At 39.5% G+C, this 19,057-nt stretch overlaps 1 protein-coding gene across 1 annotated transcript in view; it reads left to right on the forward strand.

The window, feature by feature from the left end:
- The window catches only part of LOC122804009 (high affinity cGMP-specific 3',5'-cyclic phosphodiesterase 9A-like), a 708,135-nt gene that overhangs the window by 499,370 nt on the left and 189,708 nt on the right, over positions 1 to 19,057 (forward strand). Inside the window, exon 10 of the mRNA XM_044073690.1 lies at positions 14,482 to 14,549. Coding sequence (XP_043929625.1) covers positions 14,482 to 14,549 — 68 coding nt within the window. The remainder of the gene's footprint in view (positions 1 to 14,481; positions 14,550 to 19,057) is intronic.

A 19,057-nucleotide genomic window follows, 5' to 3' on the forward strand; every position in this document is an offset into this window, starting at 1 on the left:
AAAATGTTTGCAGATGGGGCAAAAATTTTGCTCAGCACTTTGTAACCACATCATTGTGGCAAGGTAGTTAAATTACTTTAATGAATTAGTATTTGCAACAGCATGATGCAAAAAGCATAGCACATAGATTTAGGGCTATGAACTGGTGATAAGCTTCATTTAGTAGTTGTGGGTTTGATTCCTTCAGTCTTCATTTACATATGGCGACACTCTGAAAAAGTTACTTAAACAGACAGCATAACTGGTTTGCAGCTTTACCTGGCAGTCATGCACAGAAATTATCAGGAAACTTGCAACCTTAAAAGTGTCCAAGTAGAAAAGCAAGCTTACATTTATATATTTACCTCAGCAGAAATCCTGGTTTGGTTGTGAAAATTGGTCCCTTTAAGGATTTTGGCATTTAATGTAAGTGCTTTGATAGGAGCATCTGTATTCTTCTAAGTTGCTATGTGGTCTCCTTTTTGCATAAAAATGTCACAAGCAGTTATCATGTCTTCCATGAAAGGAACTCCAATATTTGGCAAAGGTTGTGTAGTTAGCTTCCACTATTTCTCTGGAATAAAACAGTATGGGTGCAGATCATTGGTCCATCTGCACAACACACACATGCTCATACATGCACGCACACATATGCAGGCACACATGGATGCGCACATGCATATGCATGCACACACGCACACACACACACACACACACACACACACACACACACACACACACACACACACACACACACACACACACACACACACTCACATATGTGCACCCATGACCAGTGCATAGTGTTCTTGTATCCAGCAGCATACCTCTCATCACTCATATAGTATGAGGCACATCACTCTCTTTAGCTCTCACAACCCCTCCAGATTACTTGGAGAAGACAGTTTTATAGATTGTGCCGGTAAAGAATATATTCATAACAATATCTATTGATAAGTTTTGCACAAGTATTATAAACAACACTGTAATTACTATCTTTAATTTCAGTTTTAATCATGTGCCACACATTTTGCCTACTTGTCACGTACTGTGCACAAATTTGGTGAGCAATCCTTCCCTCACTTCCACCTTCACCTCATAATGGTCAGTATAAATGGTTTACTGTGGTTCCTTCCACCACCCAGACTTATGCTTGTTATGCACGCAAAAGCTCCTGCTGTCTGGTAGCCTTGCACCTGTATTTATTCTTAAAGTAATAGAAGGTTTAAACTATTGTCTAGGGCCATCTCTACTTAATTATGTATCCCAACAATGGAAGAAAGAATAGCATTATGGTTCTGGCATCTCCCTTTTCTCTTTCCATTTTTTATCCCTGATTTTTCTCATTAAAATTATACACAATAGTTTCCATGAATAAATTTAAATTTTAATTTTAGAATGTATGGTATACTATAAAAATAAAAACATTGATTCTGTATTGTGTTTGTATGCACAATTTAAAATTATCTCTACTAAGTCCAACCATCTGAGTGCACCTACTGGCTTTTCTGCTGGTCCTTGCCTCTACACAGTATATCATCCAACTGTATCTGTATATCCCAGTTAATGGCAAGCCAATGTCTCCCTGATATATCCCCTACTTCAGCAGGTCCTGTATGCGGGGTAGAACGTCTCTATAAATGCTCATGTTTATAACTATGCAGAATACATTATGGCACCCTTAGAGGGCATGACTCTTGATAATGAAAGTTACTTTACTGTCTACAAAGAGGTCATTAATATGATTTTCCCTGTTGTGTCTGGACATGCAGTGATGTCCGTCTCTCCTTGATGGTCTTCGTGTTTCACTGTTGCGGTCATCACCCTTGGGTTATCCTACCAGGGGTAGCCCTCAGTCAGCCAAAATACCAGAGGCTTAGTATTTTGCATCGGTTGCTGTCATTCCAGGTCTGATGTCAGGTCATTAGTGGTGTAAAATCAGGCAGCCGATGGCATTACATCAGTGTTTCTTGCCGAGGAGCCCGAAGCAGAAGCAGTTCACACGAGTGCTGGTCGGCTGCTACCTGAGTTTTCATTTCTGAATTTGAAGTTGAAGTCTTCTAAAGCTAAGTACCCAATTGCGGATCCTTTTTTCTTGCTCTAACTGATGTCAGAAAAAGTTAACAATTGTCTCGCCTGTGGAAAGCAAATACCACACCAAGATTTCCATTCTTACTGCATCACCTGTTTAGGCCCAGACCACAACGTCCCTCGCTGTCAGTTTTGTGCTTTGTTCAACACCAGAACTACACATCACGGGGCCATTATCATGGATAAATACTTTCGCTGTCGATCTCTGTATTCCAAAATGGCTTTGTAAGCCATCTGACTACTGATCTTACAAAAAAAGTAAGGCTAAAGACAGAGACAGAATGCACAGGTCCAAAACTGCCGGCGACACTTCTGTTAAGCTAGTCACCAGTTTGCAGGTACTCAGTGAGGCACTTTCGCAGCCCCTGATGCCCACTTCTATGGATTCGCAGGCTGCTTCCGAGACCCGTTCAGAGTCTGGTATGCCACGAGACTATTCTTTGACTAAGGATCCTGCGGATGTCTCTACGTTGGATGGCTCCAGAGCCACTGAGCAGGCACCGACCTCCGAGGGAGTTCTTCGCATTACCGATACTTGACACAGACCGACGACTTCTTTCGCATCTTCAGTTCTTTCTAAAACTACCGAGTTCCTAAGGCCCAGGGTACGAACTACTCCTAAAAAAAACGACGACCCAAGCTCAAGCACCTGCTTCCATGCTTTAGTCTCAAATGCTTAAAATAGCGGAAGACCTTATCATGCTGATTAGGGGAAGCCAACCTACCCCTTCTAAAAGAAAAAGAGACTTGTTCCCAGCAGCCTTATCTGACCATGAGTCCAATGACTCTGAGGTTTCTGATTATGAAGACATGCCCTTGTCTGCCTATGAGGATTCAGATGCAGAGGAATCCATTCCTTCTGCCTCTCCTCCAGGGGATTTTTCTTTTGGTGAAACCCTACATACTTTGAGAGAGCATTTCCATTGGGAATCCTAGGATTATCCTCAGTCCAAAAAGAGACTCAGGGAATTTTTAGATTTACCACACCACAGACCCTTAGCTATTCCTCCTGTCTTGGATGTTGTGTATGATGTCTTCATGGAATCCAGTTTAACTCCTGACACCCTACCACCTGCTCCCAGGAAACCTGACAGGTATTACAGAGTCCCTGACTCACACAAATTTCTCTTCAAAAATCCTACTGCTGACTCAGAGGTCATCTCCCAAGGATCTAAAAGAATAAAAGCAACCACAGCTAAGAATGCCACACCTTCAGATAGGGATTCCCGAGCTTTAGACAGATGGGGTAAAAAAGTATACACTTCTGAAACTCTTGCCATTAGAGCTTTAAATTGTCAGTTCCACATGTTGAAATACCAGCAATATACAATGGAACTTCTTAAACAAAATTATCTACCTTTCCAGTGTGTGCAGAAAATAAAGAATTACAAGAGCTTATGCATTCTGCAAGCCAAGTTACTAAGCACACCCTGCAATGTGGGTTTGATGCCCTAGAAGCATCCTGCAGGGCAGCAGTCACAGATTCTGTACTTAGAAGGCATGCTTGGCTTAAGGAACAGACCTTGCCAGACCATGTCAAATCAAAATTATTGGATGCACCATTGAACAAAGACAATTTTTTGGCACCAAGGCAGAAGAGGTTTTAAAAAAGATGGAAGAAAAAGCTAAATCTATGCAGACAGTTAAAGACCTTTTACAAGTACAGCTTCCAAAATTCAGTAGGCATTGTCCCTCCAAGCACTGGTCCTTTCCAGCCCCATCAAGGCTGGCTCAGACTAGACTTAGGGCAGGCAGACCCCCCAGATAGCATTCCCAGGGAATGCAGAGATCTAAGCAATGGAGTACATCCACTTCTAAAACAGGGAGTGCTAATCCTCCCCCTATGGCAATAATTCACAATGACTTTTCAACTCTACCCCTTACCTCTGCCCACCCACTAGTGCTCCTAGGAGAAAAACTTGCCTCCCATGCAAAAAACTGGGCCTCCATCACCAACAACCGATGGGTCCTCAACATAGTGTCCCAGGGGTACAGATTTTACTTCCACACACTGCCAACTCCAAAAGGGTTCACAGATCTTCCCCCAAACCAGTGGGCAGAGGCCCAAAACCAAGTTCATTCCCTGCTCTCCATAAGGGCAATGCAGCCTGTGCCTGCAGACCAGATAGGCCAAGGTTTCTATTCCAAATTTTTCCTGGTACCCAGAAAAGAGAGCACCTGGCGCCCAGTCCTAGATCTATCAATTCTAAATACCTTCCTGGTGATACCAAAATTCAAAATGCTCACCCGCCAGCAGCCTCTTCCTATGCTATCCAAAGATGCTTGGTTAGCCACCCTAGACCTAAAAGAGGCATATCTGCACATCCCAATCAGGGACTCCTGCAGGAAATATTTACATTTCAGGGCAGGATCTATGCACTATCAGTTCTCTGCACTTCCCTTTGGCTTATCCACTGCTCCCAGAATCTTCACAAAATGCCTGGCTCCAGCCATTGCTTTTTGCAGACAAAGAAATATTCACATTTACCCCTACTTGGACGACTGCCTGATTCAGGCAGACAGTCAGGAAAAGCTGTTTCAGCACCTGACTTTTGTAAAGGACCTACTGATCTCATTGGGGTACACTATAAATGAAAAGAAATCCAAACTAGTCCCCAGTCAAAAAATTGTATTCCTGGGAGCAAGCCTGGACACAGCATCCCAGATGGCATTTCTTACTCCAGAAAAACAAGCCTACTTGACAGGCTACTTCACTCAACTAGCCACCAGAACCCAGTTATCCACAAGGAAAATCCTGCAAGCTCTAGGGTTCATGGCTTCCTGCATTCTACTAATTTCATATGCCAGACTGCATATGAGGAAACCTCAGTGGTACTTAAAAAGCCTTTGGTGTCAACATTCTCAGGACCTGGAAACTATCATACCTATGATACCTTGTCTAAGGAAAGATTTTCTTTGGTGGGCAGCAGCATGCAACCACAACAAGGGCCTTCCTTTTTCACAATCCCATGCCACCCAGACCCTAACCACAGATGCATCAGACTATGCCTGGGGTGCACACCTGGATGACAGGTGCATTCAGGGCCACTGGAGCCCAAATCAAATACATCTGCACACCAACCAAAAAGAGATGCTAGCTGTTCAGCATGCTCTGGCAGCTATCAGACCCCTTCTCTCTCTGGTGCCTCTCTTAATCAAAACAGACAACACCACAATGATGTGGTACATCAACAAGCAGGGAGGAACTCACTCTTACCCACTCTGCAGGCTAGCCATGACCCTTTGGCACACAGCTTCAGTCATGCAAATTCACCTGCTAGCTAGCACATGTCCTGCCAGGCAACCAAAACTCTCTGGCAGACAACTTAAGCAAAAATCTCCTAGACCCACATGAGTGGCAATTAAACCAAAACACCATCAGCCTCGTAACCTGGAAATGGGGTACCCTGAAGGTGGACCTATTTGCCTCCCACAACATCCACCAGCTCAGCAAATTCTGCACCAGGGAAACTCACAGCAATGCCTGGAAAGTGGATGCCCTATCCTTCCAGTGGGTAAACCTCTTGATCTATGCATTTTCCCCTCTACCTCTTCTTTCAAGGGTACTACTCAAAATAAGGGAGAAAAAGCCAAGAGCAATCCTGATTGCCTCAGACTGGCCACACCAACATTGGTACCCACTACTGCACAGTCTGTCACTGTTGGCTCCATGGCACCTCCCTCAGATCCCTACTCTCCTGACCCAGCAGAAAGGAGAATTCTTGCATCCACAATTGCAGACCCTGAACCTGGCAGCCTGACTTATTCCTTGACCTCTCCTCCAGTGGCCAGCCTACGCAAGCAAGTCCTGGATATTATATGTGAAGCCAGACATCCCAGCACTAGAAAATCCTATGCTGACAAGTGGAAAAGGTATTGCTCCTGGATCCAGGCTAAAGGAGCTGAACCAGCACAGCCTTCCTTACCTCTTATCCTGGATTACCTAGCAGACCTACTTCACATGGACCTATCCTTCTCTTCTATTAAATTTCATGCCTCTGCCATCTCTTCTCATTACAGCACTGAGCCACCTCTCTTTTCTCGCCTTCTCCTCAAGCAGTTTCTTAGAGTGGCTAACAACTTAAGGCCCCCCTGAAGAGCCCCCACCCCTGCTTGGGACCTTAACTTTGTGTTGGAAAAGCTCATGCTACCACCCTTTGAGCCTGCAACTTCAGCAGAGTTAAAATTTCTCTCTTGGAAAACAACCTTGCTTCTGGCTATCACTTCAGCTAGAAGAGTGTCTGAGCTACAAGCTCTCATGGCTGTGGAACCTTTCATCATTTTTCATGCTGACAGGGTCTCCCTCAGGACTAACCCAACCTTCATGCCTAAGGTGGTGTCCAGTGTGGCTCTCAGTCAATCTGTTCATTTGCTCACCTTTTTCCCTAAGCCTCAAAATAAGGGGGAAAGGATCCTGCACTCTTTAGATGTACACAGACAGCTCAGATTCTACCTGTATAGGACTAAGCCTTTTAGGAAAACTGACCAGTTACCAGTCAGCTTTGCAGCAGGGGAAGAGGGCAAGGCCATATCCAAACAAACCATTTCCAAATGGATTGCACACTGTATCCATTTCTGTTACAAACACCATAGGAAACCACCCCCACAGGGGGTCAATACACATTCCACTAGGGCTGCATCCACCTCTGCAGCTTTTCTCAGAGGGGTCCCTACCAGGGACATCCTGGAGGCTGCAACATGGAGTTCTGTTCATACCTTCACCAAGCATTACCACCTGCCTATTTTTTCCAAATCCAGGGCAGGCTTTGAAACCGCAGTCCTGCAGGTCATACTAGCCAGCCCAAACAATTCTTGACTGCCTCCACCCTTTACTTCAGCTTTGGGAATCAACCCAAGGGTGATGACTGTAACAGTGAAACATGAAGAACATAGTACAGTTGTGTACACTTACCATAAATGTAGATGTTCGAGTGAATTCACTGTTGCAGTCCTGGTTTCCCACCCTCCATCCCACTTGTCTCTTACTCTCTCCCTCTCTCTTACTCACTCATTCCAGTGCTATTTGATATTTACTTTCTGCTGGTGGTTTTCTTCCATCATAACCTAGCTCTCTATTTGGGGGCTCCTGACATTTGGGGCAAGAAAAACTGATGTAATGGCATCAGCTGCCTGATTTTATACCACTATGGCAATGTCTTTTAAGAGAAACAATATGGCTGACTCAAGAAACCACTTTTGTAGATGGCGGTATTGTAGAAGTACGCCAAACCTGATGTCAGTCCTGGAGTGACAGCAACCAACGCAGAAATACTAAGCCTCTGGTATTCGGGCCAACTGAGGGCTACCCCTGGCAGGATAACCCAAGGGTGATGACTGCAACAGTGAATACACTCCAACATTTACATTTATGGGTAAGTATACACAACTGTACTTTCCTGCAGTACTTCGAAGTTAGCTACTAACTGAGAATCTATACACTCTTCATATGTCCATATGGATTTTCACCAGATGCTACAATCTCTTTTCAAGTTCCAAAGACATATTGTAAACTTAAGATAAAAAACAAAATGAGGATGTATTTAAGTTTATGGTTCTGCAGAAGTTAGAGAGAAGTTTTAGAGAAGGGAATTGCACAAATGAACTGCTGTTACTGAAATCCCACAGGCAATAAAAATTAAATAATGTTATTGGATTGGGTTTAAATAGTCAAACTTCTATTGAGTTTCTTACACAATTTTTGATCCTATAATTGGTAATGCCACATTACAAAATTAGCTATTAAAAATCATAGCTTGATGGTGTTTTCAAATTTAGTTAATTTTCTTGCAGGAATTTTAAAATGCTTCACAGCTTCTATAGTCATATCATTGGCAAATGTGAGAGTCATCTGGTGGCAAAACATTATCCATCAGTGGTTTAGAAGTTGTGTTATGGCATTGCCGTAGTCCTGGTATACACTTAGCATGCAATAAATGTCAATGTTTATCTTGTCTGCAAATGGATGAGCTCCCTGTCTCCTCCGCGAACTGTAGCCTTAGCAAAAACTCCTGTACTATCCACCCAGATAGGCAAGGGGACAAAATACAATCTTCTGATTCTGTTATGGAATTGGTCCTTCTTTTGCCGTGTTATGCCTCACTGACTTTTCATTTAGTAATCTGACTTAGAAACATGTTCAGAAAACACACAAGTCACAAAAAGAAAATAATAAATTATCTACAAAAAGTTACGATTTGCATTCCATTAATTCACACATTCACCCAGGAAAAGGGGGGGCAGCCATACTAATGAAACTAAACTTTATACTAGCATCTCAAATCCTAGATTGTCTGAAAGAGCAAGATGGGTTACTTGCAGCAGTTAAAGTACATTAGAAAGAATAATCTGTGCCAGGATGACCATATATTTGCTCTGTCTCTCTCTCACACACACACACGCACACACCCTCAGTAACTTGCACACTGTATGCATACTTCTGGGAATTTCAAGGACTGCCATGTTACCACATGCCTTTGGAAACAAGTAGGCTTCCCCAGTGTGACATACAGTAGCTGTCCGAGAGTAGGTAACAGATACTGTTTTACTTTTCTTAGAAAAGATCTTAGAGGTGTTTCTGGTAAACATTAGAAGTTCTTTCCATGGGAATAGTTACATTTTATATTATTTATGTATGTAAGTTCATGGACTGTTACAAAAACTGGTTTTAGTTATACTAAATGGCATAAATGCTGAGGCTGTCAGATAGCACCTTATTGAAATTAACAATTTTACTAACAAGCATATAAATACTTTTCACATTAAGAAAATTAATATAATGTTTAAAATAAAACCTTTCTTCAAGTTGTTGCTATTGCCATAGGAACAGCAGTAGCCACTACATTTGCAAATATTGTGTTGTTAGGGTAGCATCTACTGACATTAAAACAATTGGTATGAAAAAAAAAAACAGAATGTTTTTAGCAGCTTTATAAACATGAAGCAGTATACATTAACAATGATCAAGCAAACCATGTATGGAGAATTAGCAGGAGGGATACATATAGCCCAGTATATTTTGGTGTCAGCTGCAATCTGATCAGCGTCTCTGATGAATCCCCATACTTCTTCACAAAGACACATTTAAGGCATTTTATTATGCAGAGCGCAATAGACACAGTATGCATTATTCAGTGTTTTGCATAATCTACACAGCATTTTATAGCAGAAAATGTAACAGAAATTTTAAAGATGCTTCTGAGGTTAAAAAGAAAGCTGAGGCCAAAGTATACTGTGCTACATGGTGCTACACCTGATTTCAGGTTTTAACAGTCATCCAATCTATTACTCATGGCGGTGATGTAATAAATCATACAGAGTTCATGGCATATTTATGAACCACCTTATGAATAGCTGATCAATGTCTATGATGAATTCATGCACTTGGTCACAAAGAAACATTTTGTGGCATTTAATTATGCATTTCATTATGCAGATTACAATTCTCACTTTGTGATATATGTTGTATTCTGCATGACTTACACAGCATTTGTAGGTTCATAGTTACTTGCTAGGTTATTGATCTATGAAGATCTTAAGAAGCCTAGACTTACATTCTCATGGTAATTTTTACCCCTTATATTTTTCATACAAGTAACAGAGATAGTTCGAACAAAGATATGTTGGGACACTTACATGCCTACAGTTTCCATAACAGCTTCTCTTCTGCTAATTATGGTGGTGATGTAATAAGTCATACACAGTTCATGGAATATTATACCTTATAAAATTTCAGACACCAGGTTTGAATAAGTCAGTCTCCTTGAAACTTGTATTAAAGACATGGATAGGTACATTGATTTTTAAATTTCCACGATGTGATTCATTGAAGATTTAAATAGGACACACTATTTAATTGTACACCACCTGATAAACTATGACTGTGCAAATATTTGCTTTGTATATTTGTAATGTTTTGGCGTTTTGGCGTACTTCTACAATACCGCTATCTACAAAAGTGGTTTCTTGAGTCAGCCATATTGTTTCTCTTAAAAGACATTGCCATAGGCAATGGTACAGCAACAGTACAGATCAATAGGAGATTGTGAAAATTACTGAGACAGATGGAAGAAAAGGGTGTGGCATATGTGGGAGGGTTAAGGATTGGCATAATGTTTAAAGTGTTTACCTCACAGACACTAGGTACAAGGTTTGATTCTCACCTTTGACGGAAAAATGGCCTTCAATGGCAGCTAGCCTAGTACTTACCTATGAACCTATATACTGACCTTTGCTATCTAGTATAGTTGCAACACAGAGCATCCATAAAAGTGAGACAGGCTGCAAGGTAAGAGGTATGTGTGGATTAGTGCAGCGGTCAGATAATAAAGTAATACAGTACTCATCAAAGGCAGAAAGCATCAGTAATATAATTTTCTTTTTGTGGGTTGAATCAAGTGGAACTTGGTTAAGCCACTAAAAAGATAAAAACTACAAGCAAATTACTGAAATGTTAAAGTGACAATTTTACCATACATCTGCTGATAGCAGTGAAAGATTTTGTTTTAATGACTACAGCAAAAGGTCAACAAAAGTAAAACTATGAATGGAGTCAACTTAAATCAGCAGGTATTGAGCTGTGAGTTTGATGTGAATTTGAATGAAATACTAGGAAATATTTTCTTAATTGATATTCACAGTGAAGTTTGTGAAATAAAGCTGTTATCTGAATTTTGTTTAGCAACCCCCAAATCATTTTAAACTGGGTTTAGTATGGGAATGGCAGAGCAAGACCTAGAGAGAAAGAGAGAGAGTGGGATACTCAAAAGTTGAGAAAGCGTGTAGTATCTGTTGATAGGTTCATAGGTTCATAGGTTCATACTAGGCTATCTGCCCAAGGGCATTTATAAGCCTAGCCCATAGTTATTTGGCTTTCGCCACCCCTTTAGTTTGAATAAAACTATGCCTATTATTTTGCTGTGCCTCTGTCAAGCAGTGACACTGAAGTAATCCCTGGGGTATATCTGCAATCCCCCATCCATTGGTCAAGATTCCTCTTGAACAAGGCCAGCGAGGTGCTCTGCCTCACATGTACCGGGATTTTGTTCCACAGCATAGGGAGTCTCTGGGTGATGCAGTATATAAAGCTAAAAGTCATTCAGATAAACAATAAAGTAAAATATGTTACTGCTGTGAGAATGAAGATCATAGCCCACAAAAGTGTAACTCTGAATAAGGAAAATATCACCATTGTTGGAAGCTGGAAGATACATAATAAGTTTATTGTGTTTAAATGTGGTCCAAAATAAAAAGAGTAAATACAATTATTTTCAAGAACAGAATACCAAAGCAATTTTCAAAGATAAAGTACTTGCCAGTTTTTTTTCATTTTAAATAAATGTAAAAAACATTTATGTTGATTTTTTGTGACAAAAGAAATTACATGGAGACTGATACAATGGAGCTGGAGAGTGTTTACAAGTACTGGGCCAGATTATGACTATCACATGTTATAAAAGGCAAAAGGAACAGTTAACATTACTTGTGGTGAAAAGAGAAGGTCCTTCTTTAGATGGGAGGAACTAGTTATATTGAAGTTTGTTTTAAACCTTATATGGATAAAGCCTGTGTTAAATGAATTAAAATCTGTAGAAGTGCCACATATTTCAGGACGAAATAGGTGTATGTTGTGGCATGAAAGCTTTATTTTAGAGGATCCAGATTTTTTCAAAAGAGAGAACTAATAGTTAGAAAGCTTAGAAAGACGAAAAGAATATTGGTCACATGAAGCGCAATGAATAGACTAGACATACTGTTGTAGTACTAAAGAGGGGCAATTCAATTTGTGTTTTTTTCTAGTGATTAGAAGCTAACTGTAGAGCAAGTTGCAAATGTGAAAGAATGCCATTAGTAAGACTGGAAAATTGAAAGGTTGTGATAAATAGTAGATCTAATGTGTTCCCAAAACTGGTATGATGCTTCTTTATTGATAGATATTGTTTGACGATGATCATAAGGAATAAATAACCCTTAATGCACACAGAGGTTTGTTTTTGTATAACAGATTACCATCTGGTGTGAGTTCTGTACCTGTCATTTTTTAAGAATTATGGAAACATTCTGAAAGATTTGTATGTGGTGGTGTACCTAAATGATTTTATTAACCGCTGGAAAGATAGAGTGAGTACCTCAGTAATATACAGAAAATACTGCAGAAATTGTAAGCACAGCTGGATCAAATAGTACCTTAGGTTGGTTAGTGAGACATGGCCCACTTCAGCTCACTGTTTTATAAAACACAGATATTGTAAAGGATATGTATTGAACAGAATGACTCTGAGAAATTCTAAAAATAATCATACCCCAAACAAAACAAATACTTTGGCAGACTAACTGTCCACATATATGATAGAAGACTGAGGTCTTGTCATGATCGAGACAACAGATATTTGAAAAATGATAATGGTCATGGGAATATTTCAGCTATGGATAACAATCACAACAAATCAAATTATCATTTTTTCATCAATGCTTGTGTATTGACTAATTCATATAAAAAAGGGACTTCTGATACTTCATCATTTGTTTAAGAAATACTGAAGATGATACATTATTAAACATCATTAAAAATGGATAGATGCCCATGACTGAACAGCATCTTAAGAGCAACCAGTCTGCTATATGCCTCTGAACAAGACAAGGAGGTGATTTTACAAATCCAAGACTTCTTGTGAAGTGAAGAGCACTTTAGTTACAACTACAAACCCAAACAGCCCAAGAGTTGGACCTATATTCCATTCTTTTCTACTAACTAAATGGGTTTGTCTGGGATCACATTGGTGGATAAACCTCTCAAAATTTAATATTTAGCAATCCCTGGCAGCTTTGCCTTGGGTGGAGACAACTTCAGAGTGGCAATAAAATCAAAGGGTATATCAGCATAAAATCATTATCTAAAACAAGATTATCTTGTTTAAAGTTCAATTAAGCATTTAATGGGATTTTCTTTTTCTTAGCCTCTAGAATTGTTTTCTCTTCCTATACCCAATGAGTGCTGGCAGTAGGTTCTGGGTCCCCTATGACTCTAAACTAGATAAAACAGATAACAGAGTATGAATGAATGAATAAAATAGCATACAACAGTGATAATATCTTGCTAGCCTGAATGAAGAGGAATGCTGTCACTTTTTTACATATGGCTCCATTTTTGTTTACTCCCAGGATATCAGCATATTCCTCATGTCATCCAATGGTGTTAGATATATGAGGGCTCATATTTCTTTTATTTGCACTGCATCACTGAGCACTTGTTAGACAGTCCATCCTTTTTCCCATTTTTGCACATGGGGTTGGCGTGCCCCTTCATAGTGACAATCATCTAGAGCCAAAGTTTACACCACTGGGTGGCTAGCCCTGCTACAGTAGTTCTTCTACACCACACACTCACACCTATGGCCAATTTAGAGTGTCCAATCCACCTACTGCATGTCTTTGGAATGTGGGAGGAAACCAGAGCACCTGGAGGAAACCAATGTGAACACAGGGAGGACATGCAGACTGTGCACAGAAGACACCCCAGCTGAGAATCGAACTGGGGAACTTCTTGCTGTGAGGCAACAACACTATCCGCTACACCACAGTGCCCCCCACTTACAGTGTTACTTGTATATTTAAAGGGGGACATTTGACACTTTTTAGGGTGTGATTCTGTTGCTGGGTCCACTTATTTCACATGCAGCTTTCCCTTCATAAATTGGCAGGTGCAGCAGGTATACTATGTAGGGAGTTACTCGTGCTAGAGAAATAGTTTGCACCTTCTTCATGTGGAATGTTTGAGTTTGTTTCCTGAGGTATCCTTTATGTTATTTTCTTTTATCATTGGCTAGTTATCAAATGGTAAGTTGGAGCTTCATGCAACAACCTTCTTGCCCTTTTTCTATTTTGACTTAGCAAACATTTTTGTTCTGATTTTTTCTTGGTAAAAATATTGATTTTTGATTATATGACAGCTATGTTACCCTTGTTTTCAATGACACCATATAGTAACAGCTCACACCGTTACATTCACGGCATGTTTCTGTCAGCCTTGCTCAAATAAGGAAGCAGTTAAGTCTTTGATATAATTAAACTAGAAATTATTTATTTAGTTATAATCTCCAACAACCACCATTTTGGTTTGTTATTTCTAAACATAGATTAGAAAAGATGATTGCTGCTCGCTACTTTTCAGGCCCTCCTTTTCTCTTCACATATCTCCTTCATACTGTTAAGCTATTTGTTAATGGGCTCTCGCTTTTTATTCTTTCTTTCACTTTCCTTTCAGCTGCTCAACTTGACTGTATTTTCAAGGAAACCTAACGGTGGATGCACAAGTAGTGAATCAGTAAATGAGTGACTGCCTAAATTTAACAGCAGTGGATGTAGTTTTGAATTAGATAAGTGTAATATATTGTCTGTTGTTTCTTTTACTTCCAGCATAACAGTAACATTTTCAGGAATCTGAGTAAAGAGCAGTACAAAAGGATCCGTGAGGGAATGATAAAGTAAGTACTGTTTTTGTACATCATTGGTGTAAAGATATTTTAAATATTTACAGGCATTCTTAAATTACGGAGTATATTACAACAATTTAAAAAAGGCTCAGTAAATGATCCAGTTCTAGTAACATAATAAGTCATTGAAGGTTACAAAATTCTCAGTCCTTTCTGCACCTTCATATAAGATTGCCACCTCCTAAAGATGCAAAAACTGAACAAAATTAGCACCCTTTGCTCCATTCTTACCTTATTCAGTTTTCATGTTTAAATATGTACTGTTTCTGTTAGATGTGAATAGCTATCAATTGTCACTGATTTTCTGGGATATCCTTAATTTTGGCTTATATTTTTTTCTGTCTCCCCTTAAATTTCCAGTGTTCTGGTACAACTCTGATGATTATAAGAAGCTAATTTATAACCTTAGTACTCTTTTTTGGCTTTGTTGCTGATTCTTGAACTAACAGGCTGACTAAGAAGAAATTAGGAAGTAAAAGCTAATCTGCTTCATATAGAATATCTAGACAAGAAAGTTCTTTGTTGTTGCAGGGGCTAGATGAATAACTATTCTACACATTAAAAATTATTGCTCTATTAGTGTCTCCATGTCACAGAGGAAGAAAACCTTCCTGCTCCCCAGACAATCTGCATTTGATTAGCAACACAGGTGATGGAGTGGCTACACATGGGATGATGGAAGTGAGAGACCAACCCACTAACTCATCCATCCTGGAGAGAGAGATGCAGCCTATGCTCACTTCAATAGTAGCATTAGAGACTTGCAAGGTCTGCGCTGTAAGAATACATCTACCTCACAAAGACAGCAATTCTAGAGCTCACAAGGCTGCTGAAGGATGGTGGGAGTTAGGCCACATTCCATAGCAGCAGTATGATGCTGCACCTCTACCTTTGATCTCCTCACCTTCCCTGGGTGTGACTCGAGTTGAGCTCAGGGGAGGCTAAGATGGGTCTGATAGGCCCGGTGAGCAAAGAGAGGAGCTGGTGGCACTGATGGTCAGCTGCAGGGTGGAAACAAATTATTGCCCTACTAGCATGCTTGGTCCCTGAGGAACTGGCTGGGGAGATAAAGAGTGCAACGTGTTTGTACTGATGCACTTATCTCAGTGCAAGACTGGGATTTTTAACTTAAAGCTGTATTTCTACAGTGAAGACTGATGGTGAATGTGTGACTGTATGTACGTTGTGTACTGAGACGGGACAGAGGATACAGCATGCTAAAAAGTTCTTCATAGCTCTCAAGATGGTACCTTTCCCTTTCCAGATAACCCTGATTTCTTCTCTACCCATAAGGATTTCTTCTGCTATGGGGATACAGCCCAAGACTGGTAAGATAGACAAGTTATAGGATATCAGTGCAGAAGGCTGAAGACAGTCTCTTAGACATAGCTGATGGTAGACAGCAGCAGGAGGGAGAGACCCAAAAATGAATTATCTAATAAATTTCCTATTATTCAGCCGAGTGTTTAGACTAAGTATGAATGCCTACTACGATAGTTTAATTCTTTCCTTGGCTCAAAAAGCTGCCCCTCTCTCTCTCACTCTCTCTCACTCTATAGATATATATATATATATATATATATATATATATATATATATATATATATATATTTATATATATATATATATATATATATATATATATATATATATATATATAAGATCAATACTGATCCCCGAAGAAACTTTTCACTGAAGCACAAACAGACGGGCATACTTCCGTGAAAGTGCTTTTTACCGAAAAAGCACTTTCACGGAAGTATGCCTGCAGCTAGAGGGAGTCGTGGGGAAATGACTGTTGCGGAGATCATACTATGGTGCAGATAAGGGAATATTCCCTTTTCCTCACTGTAGTGCGATCTTGGAGTGAGAATATTAAAATAAGGGGTGTGGGGGTGCAGGGAGGCTTGCCCCCCTGCAGAAAAGTAGATTTATTGTTTGCTTGGTTGTTTTTTTTAATGCAAATTAAACCGTTTACCACAGGTTGGACGAAGCAAATAGAAGCCAACTGTTACCAGAGTCCGTTACAAAAAAGTATGTCCACTAAGGTAGTTCCTTAATGCAGGTTTATTGACATAAATACATCAAGCGTTTTCGCTCCTGTAAAAACGTGAGCTTCATCAGAGTAAAACACAAAATTAGTGCCAAAAATACCAGCTTTTAAAAGAAGTGATGTCACCAAGAAACGTCACTTCCAGTTTAAACCCTAAAAGTTGTATGCACACACAAACTGTAACAACATGAGAGGAAGGGTTTTCCTCACAAAATACTTACATTTAAAAATAAGACTTGTTGTTAAAGAAATTTTTAACTATTTGTTAGAAAAAATTGCCATTAAAAATGCCATTAAAAAATGACCCAATAAGTCCCCACCATTTTATAATTGGTGTAATACGAGGTGTGATTAATGTGTTTGATGACAGACTAGTCCAAAAAGATGTTCTCTACATTTAAAAAGTGTGGCACTCTTAAAAATATAAAAAATATGTTGTAAACAGATGGAATGAGAAAACTGTCTTAGCCGTTACTAGAAATTACCTCTTATATCTTATAAGAACATGTAAGTTATACATTTATAAAACACTAGCAGGCTTTGTTAAAATAAAGACAATACTATAAGTGCCTCAATTTAATGTCCCACTAGATAAGATATAAGGAAAAACACTCAAAGTGTGATGGACTTTTATAAACAGTATAACCAAGTAGGTATAGATGTCTCATCTCAAAAAACTTTTAAGTTTTAAGATACAAGAAATATTACAATTCTCATTCAGACCAGGGGCACAGAATGCATTAAGTTTTAGTTGCCATTCTAGTTCTCTGGTTTCTAAAACCAAAGAGGTTGGGCCACCTCTAATGTTATGTGGGACATGGTCTATGCCCAGAAAATGAAAACTGTGACCAGAATGGTTATAAACATGCTTTGCTAAAGCGTTTTCAGTATTGTTTTTCCTGATGGCATAGATATGCTGGTATATTCTCTCTTTTAATTTGCGATCTGTTTTTCTGATGTAAAACGCCGGACAACAGTCGCAAATAGCTAAATAGACAATAGATTTAGTCTCAAAGTTTATTTTGTAATTAATAAAATATTTTTTACTCCTAATGGTGAATGTGTTCCCTGTTCTCAGAAATTTACACCAGTTACAGAATCCACAAATAAATGAACCCACCTGCCTCGAGGTTGGTTCATAGTCACTAGATCTTTCAAGGAGTCTTTTTAGGTTATTACCCCTCCTGTATACTACTGAAGGGTTATTACCTAATTTTTGAAGTAGCTGCACATTACTTCTAATAAAATGCCAGTTCTTACATATGATGGACCATACTTGATACGAACTAGTACTAAATGTAGTGATGAAACTGATAGAATACTTATGAGCCGCTTCCCTACTTATTGTGTCAGGTAGAATATCCTGACTTACATTTGAGCTAGTTACCGTATGGCTAGTGCTGTCAACCAATAAAGGTGTTAAGTCCCTGAACAATAAAGGTTTGTAAAAACCTGTAGATCTCTTGTTTTGGACTTCTTGTATAAGGTCATCCACCATGGACAATGGGTAGTCACGATTCATGAACATTTCCTTCAATGTTACACATTCCTGCTCAAAGTAAAGGTTGGAACTACACATCCTGGCTGCCCTTATAAGCTGTCCCTTCACTATAGATCGCTTCTGTTTATATGGATGGAAACTTGAGAAGTGGAGAAATGAATTACAATATGTGGGCTTCCTATAAATAGATGAAATATAGGAGCCGATGTCTGTATCCTTCTCAAGCTTAACATCAAGGTAGTCGATCTCTGATGTGGAGAAGTGAGATGTGAACCTGAAAAAACTAGTGGTGCTGTTAAAATATTCAACTAGTTCTAATGCTTCATTTTCATCACCTTTAAAAAGGATGAAAATGTCGTCCAGGTACCTGGTGTAATAGATAAGTTGGTGCTGGAATGTGTTATTGTTTAAGACAAAGTGTTTTTCCCAGTAGGCATTGAACATGTTAGCTACACTGGCCCCACATGGGGACCTCATAGCTATACCTTGTTTTTGAAGGTAATATTGTTTGTCGAAAATAAAAAAGTTGGATGTTAGGATAATGTCCAAGATCTCAGTGACTATATCGACTTCATTTTTCGTGGCCCCTAGGTCTACCATCAGTAAACTAATCCACTCAGTAGCCTCAATATGTGGAATTGAGGTGTAGAGATCGACTACATCTATTGTAAGAAAATTGCAAAGGTTGTCAAATGCAATTTTATTTATGTTAGTAAGGAAAGACCAGGAATCTTTACAGATGACTGGGATGTTTTTAATGTATTTAGAAAGGATGTTGTCAATCAGTCGAGCACATGGATGTGTCATCGACGACCTCCCATCTACCAAAGCTCTCATAGGGGGGTTGTCCAGATTTTTATGAATTTTGGGAATCCCAAATATTACAGGGACCTTACCACGAACTTGGATTCCATAGGTGAAAAACTCAAGGTATTTGATAACAAA

Source organism: Protopterus annectens, chromosome 6.part0 (genome assembly GCF_019279795.1).
Source record: "Protopterus annectens isolate FY-2018-M chromosome 6.part0, PAN1.0, whole genome shotgun sequence".
Lineage (NCBI taxonomy): Eukaryota > Metazoa > Chordata > Ceratodontiformes > Protopteridae > Protopterus > Protopterus annectens.